General features: G+C 50.8%; 1 protein-coding gene across 3 annotated transcripts in view; it reads left to right on the top strand.

The window, feature by feature from the left end:
- Positions 1–5,000, top strand: part of caskin2b (CASK interacting protein 2b) — a 55,176-nt gene that overhangs the window by 16,787 nt on the left and 33,389 nt on the right. For all 3 annotated transcript variants that reach the window (XM_085455191.1, XM_085455190.1, XM_085455189.1), the window contains exon 2: positions 2,720–2,771. In XM_085455191.1, coding sequence (XP_085311317.1) covers positions 2,720–2,771 — 52 coding nt within the window. The remainder of the gene's footprint in view (positions 1–2,719; positions 2,772–5,000) is intronic.

Here is a 5,000-nt window from a genome sequence, read left to right as displayed (position 1 = left end):
TTCTCGTAAAACATCCTGCGCACAGATCGTTTGGCGTCCTGGAGAGATGCTGGCGGGAAGCTTCCCTGCTGACTGGAGCCAATCAGAACCAGGGGAAGCAGGTCTGCAGCCGCTCGTCTTCAGAGTTACGTTGCTGCATCAACACGTCAGTGAAGCAGCAGTAAGTCGGACTGCTATCAGTCTGCAGTCGATTGGAGTCAAGTTGGCAACTATGTGAAGTTTGCTGATAGACGTGAAACAGACTCCTCCTTCAATAGTGACGTAGTCGCTGCAGTTTTACTGCAGAAAGACACAAAGGCTTTAAACAGTATAACCCGAGCACAGCCGCTCAGTCTCTGCTGGAGAGACGCCTTGCTCGTGGGCAGAGGCTGACTTGATTACCCATCCGTCTGAGAGTGACTGCAGTGAGTCAGTCAGACCCAACTGTTTGGAGGTTGTTAGGTTGCCTCCAACCTGGCGAGGTGGGTCAAGGTTGAGAGTTGCACGCCGGTGGCCACAGCTGTGGCTGTGACTCAGTGCTTTCACTTTAACCTCCTAGGACCTGCGTCCACATGTGTGGACATCACATTTTCGGTTATTTAGACCAAAATACTCAATCTTGCTCTACAAGGGCCTGATGTCCACCTACGAGGACATTATGCTGCTGCTGTTCTATCAAAATTTTAAACGAATATCCTCGTATGTGGCTCTGAGTTTTCTTAACAACAAAAATAAGGTTAAAAAAAAATCTGGTACTTCTTTGTTTTTACATTCATCAGGTCGCAATCAGCCCAAATATCAAAGAGAAATTAAAAATGCTGCAGTAGAAGAGTTCAGGTCTTAGGGGGTTAAACCGCCTAAATTTACTTTTTACTTTTAATCGTCTTGATCGTTGAATCATTTCCAGTCATTTTCCTGCAGAAGGGATTTTTGGTCCCCGCCTGATCACCGCGCGTTAGAAGCCGACTGTTGGTGCGCGCAGAGCTCGGGAGCAGCAGGCTGGTCCACAGCCATCAGGACCACTGATCACCACTCCACTGATCCTCAGCACTCCAGGGCCTGCTGCTGTCAAACAAACTCATTTATGTAAAAATGAAGCGATCACATTATTGATGTGATTATAGAATTATGGCGTTTCGTTCCGCCATGACGTCCAGTCTTTCTCTGAGAGAGAGGGTGAAGTAGAGTGGTCCCGCTTCACGTGGTGAAACGCAGCGGCGGCGACTTCCTCCCTGCGTTCAGCCCGTTCCTGCATCTCCGCTCATGCTGATTTATTCCTGTTCATTCTGAAATCCAGGTCATTATCAAAGCAGCGCTGTGGTCCCGGAGGGCGAGCCTGCCGTGTTGCCCCGAGATCCTCATTACTTCAAACGCTGCTGTTGTTGTTGGTGAGAGGGTGAGGGGGGTGGCAGCAGACTCACGGTGGAGGTGGTGTCTGTGAAGTCCCTGCAGGCTGACCTTTGACCCCTGACAGTAAACGCTGCAGCTCCTTTGATCGCTGTGTTTACAGGTTTTGACATAAGAAGTCAGAAGATGTTAAACTGGTTTCTATGAGCTCCTGAACCTGCGCAGAGCTCTGACTGCTGATAACTCAGCAGGAGAGAGACGCTCCGACTTCCTGTTGCTGACCGTGGCGTTACGATGACGCGCTGATTAGACGCCATCATACCAAACAGAGCCCGGACCGTCGAGGAACCCCCTCGCTTCAAGAAGGACGGCATTCCAGCGAGCAGCAGTGAAAACGAGGCTGCGAGACGAGGACGGGAACGAGTCTGTGGTGTTGCCCCCGGCGGCGAGGAGACTTTTCTGGCAGCAGATCAAAGAGGCGCCGAGCTTCATCTCTCAGTGTCTGAGCAGCAAACCTGCTGAGGAGGTCAGGGCCGGGCCAGAGGCTAATGAAGCGTGCTCGGGAGGACGATTTACGATCCGGTGTCCCCGTCTGCTGCAGGAAGCTTCTCCTCCCATCGGCTCTGATTGGATTTCCTCCGGTGGAAGAGAGTCTCTGACACCTCGTCATCCCGCAGCAGTCAGACGTGGACATTATCACCGACTCATGAGCTTCCACCTGCGGTCCAGACGCCTCTGACCACCGCTGGAAAGAAAAGTTCTAACGATGGATCGCGTGAGCTCATACAGGACCGCACTGTGGTTAGTTTGGACCCTGCAGGCTGTCAGCAGGACAGCAGTAAGACACGCACAGGAAGGTCAAAGGTCAAATTAACCTGTCACACAGCCACAAACACATCAATGTTACCCAGAATGCATCTGCCATTATACTGCGTTCAAAACTGTAAAGACAGCGGTGGAGGAGTTTGTGAGGAAGTGAAACGGCCGTTTGGTTCATGAATTTGAAAACTTCTCGTTTTCAGATTCGTAACATCACAGACAGAAGCTCCGCCCATCTGTGTGTTTAAACCTTCTGTCTGCAAAGGGCAGCCAATCAGAACAAGGTTAGCTTGAAGCAGTGGTTCTCCTGCAGCTGGTTTATAACAGCTGGTCTGTTTGTCAGAAACAGACACGCTGTCAGTTTAAATCCTACATTACCCATGATCCTTTAGCTCAGCGTTATTCTCGGTTTCAGTCTTTAAGTCAATGAGCTTCGTGTACGTTTGACTTTTTAACCACGTGTTCCAGCTGTCCTCCCGTCCAGCTTCACCTGAACGATCTGCTGGACGATCACATGACCACGATCACATGACCACGATCGGGCGCTCATCTTCTGTGTGTTCTTGTGTTTCAGAGCTGCTGGGCTCCACTAAGAGGCTGAATGTGAACTACCAGGACTCAGATGGGTGAGTGATGAAGTCAACACTATAAAAAGACGTTTTCTGGGCTGCTCCGCCCAGCGAGGGAGCTTTTTTTACTCTCTGCTCCCCGAGCTCCTATAAAAAGTTTCCACTCTGAATCTGCTGAGTGGACGGAGCACAAACTTTGTTAAAGCTTCTTTGTTCTGGTTCTTTAGCGCGTGGGTTTGTGACGTTCATCGGCCGCTTCAACACAGCAGCCTGGAAGGACACGAGGAGACTTTAATCTGTCCTCGTCGAGTCCCCGAGGTTGTTTCCTCCCTCCTCAATCTGACGAGCACATCTTTATATCCTCTCTGTGCATCCTGGAGGTCAAATAATAATAGAGCAGGAAAAACAAATAAAACGTTCAATTATGCTGTTCGACTAATTTATTGTAGAAATGGAGTTAATTAGACGGCGATGTGCAGGTCAAATATCAACACCAGATGTCTCTGTGGTGTATCAGGTGTGACGTCTGCCGTGGGACCCATGAATCAGGAAGTGTCAGCTGGGCGTCGAGCTTCATACAACACACGTTTGACTCCTTTCAGCTTTAAGTCGACACAAAAGCTCACAGACCCTCTGCAGACCACCGCGCCACCTTCAAGTGTCCGGCTCCTTTTGTGGGCTCCACAGAGGGCCGGGGGAGGAGGGCTGGTGGAAGCGGGGTCAAAGGTCAGGGGGGAGAGCGGCGACCATTAAGATAGGAGTGTTTACAAAGAGCCCGGATGACTTAATACAGCGCTGACAGCAGAGGTCAGGAAAGGTTAAAGAGAGGAGACAAGTGGGCTCCTTAAGGACGGACGCTGGGAAATAGTGTGTGTGTGTCTGTGTGTGTGTGTGTGCGTGCACGTGTGTGTGCGTGTGTGTGTGCACGTGTGTGTGCGTGCACGTGTGTGTGTGTGTGTGTCTGTGTGTGTGCGTGCACGTGTGTGTGCGTGTGTGTGTGTGTGTGTGCGTGTGTCTGTGTGTGTGCACGTGTGTGTGTGTGTGCGTGCACGTGTGTGTGTCTGTGTGTGTGTGTGTGTGTGTGTGTGCACGTGTGTGTGTGTGTGTGTGTGTGTGTGTCTGTGTGTGTGCACGTGTGTGTGCGTGTGTCTGTGTGTGTGTGTGCACGTGTGTGTGTGTGTGTGTGTGTGTGTGTGTGCACGTGTGTGTGCGTGTGTCTGTGTGTGTGTGTGTGCGTGCCTGTGTTTGGAGGAGAGGAGTGAATGAAACAGGACGGCGCTCGCTGCCCTCGCCAGAACGCTGCCTGAACAGAAAATGGCGGGTTCCTCCTCTGAGCTCTGATTGGCTTTCAGCACTGAGTACCCGCTTTCTCCAGGTGAGGAGAGAAAGTGCCCCGTGAAGGACTTTGGCCAGGTCGGCCATTCATCACTCACATCGTTTGTCTTTGCTGGCGTGTGTGTGTGTGTGTGCGTGTGTGTGTGTGCGCGTGTGCGTGTGTGCGTGTGTGTGTGTGCGTGTGTGTGCGTGTGTGTGTGTGTGTGTGTGTGTGTGCGCGCGCGTGTGTGTGTGTGTGTGTGTCTGTGTGTGTGTGTGTGTGTGTGTGTGTGTGTGTGTGCGCGCGCGCGTGTGTGTGTGTGTGCGTGTGTGTGTGTGTTGTATTTAATACCACTGCAGTGCGTTCCAGTCTGTAGGATGACACCAGCAGAGGGAGGTCGGGGCCTCTCTGTGCCTGTGGCCCTCCTGCTCGGTGATGAGAGGGGAGGTCAGGGAGGCCCTCGCTCTGCCACAGGGAGCACAATAAAAAACTGTTTACTTTGTTCAGATTTTTATGGGAAAAATAGAAAACAAAAGCATCAAATCTGCTTCATAAAATGCTGAAAACATTAAATATTGAACGTTACTGATCTGAACTTTGAGGTTGGTGTTACTGAAACATCTCAGTTATCATTTATCTGCATTAATGTTATTGTGAGGAGGTCCAGAGAACGTTTACGCCTCACAGATGTGATGCTGGAGTCTGGCGTCATGTTGGTTCGTCCGCGTACGTTTGAGCCTCTATAAAGAGGCGACTTGGTTAAAAAAACGTTCTTCGTGATTTAATAAAGATTTGGTTTGAATCGAATTAAAAGTCTGGACTTCGACGCGTCTGGATACGTGAAGCCCACGGAGGCGGCGTTCCAGATGTTTGTGGACGTAAAGTGAGGAGGAGCCATTCCAGCGTGTGAAACATTTGTTTCCCAAAGCGGCGCCCAGCTCCATGTTCACTGGTAAGAAAGGAGTGACCTC

Source organism: Copadichromis virginalis, linkage group LG4 (assembly GCF_057382275.1).
Source record: "Copadichromis virginalis isolate Kocher_CV1m ecotype Utaka linkage group LG4, C_Virginalis_male_GT1.1, whole genome shotgun sequence".
NCBI classification, from domain to species: Eukaryota; Metazoa; Chordata; class Actinopteri; order Cichliformes; family Cichlidae; genus Copadichromis; species Copadichromis virginalis.
Note: the sequence above shows the minus strand (reverse complement) of the source record. Positions and strands in the feature narration are given on the sequence as shown.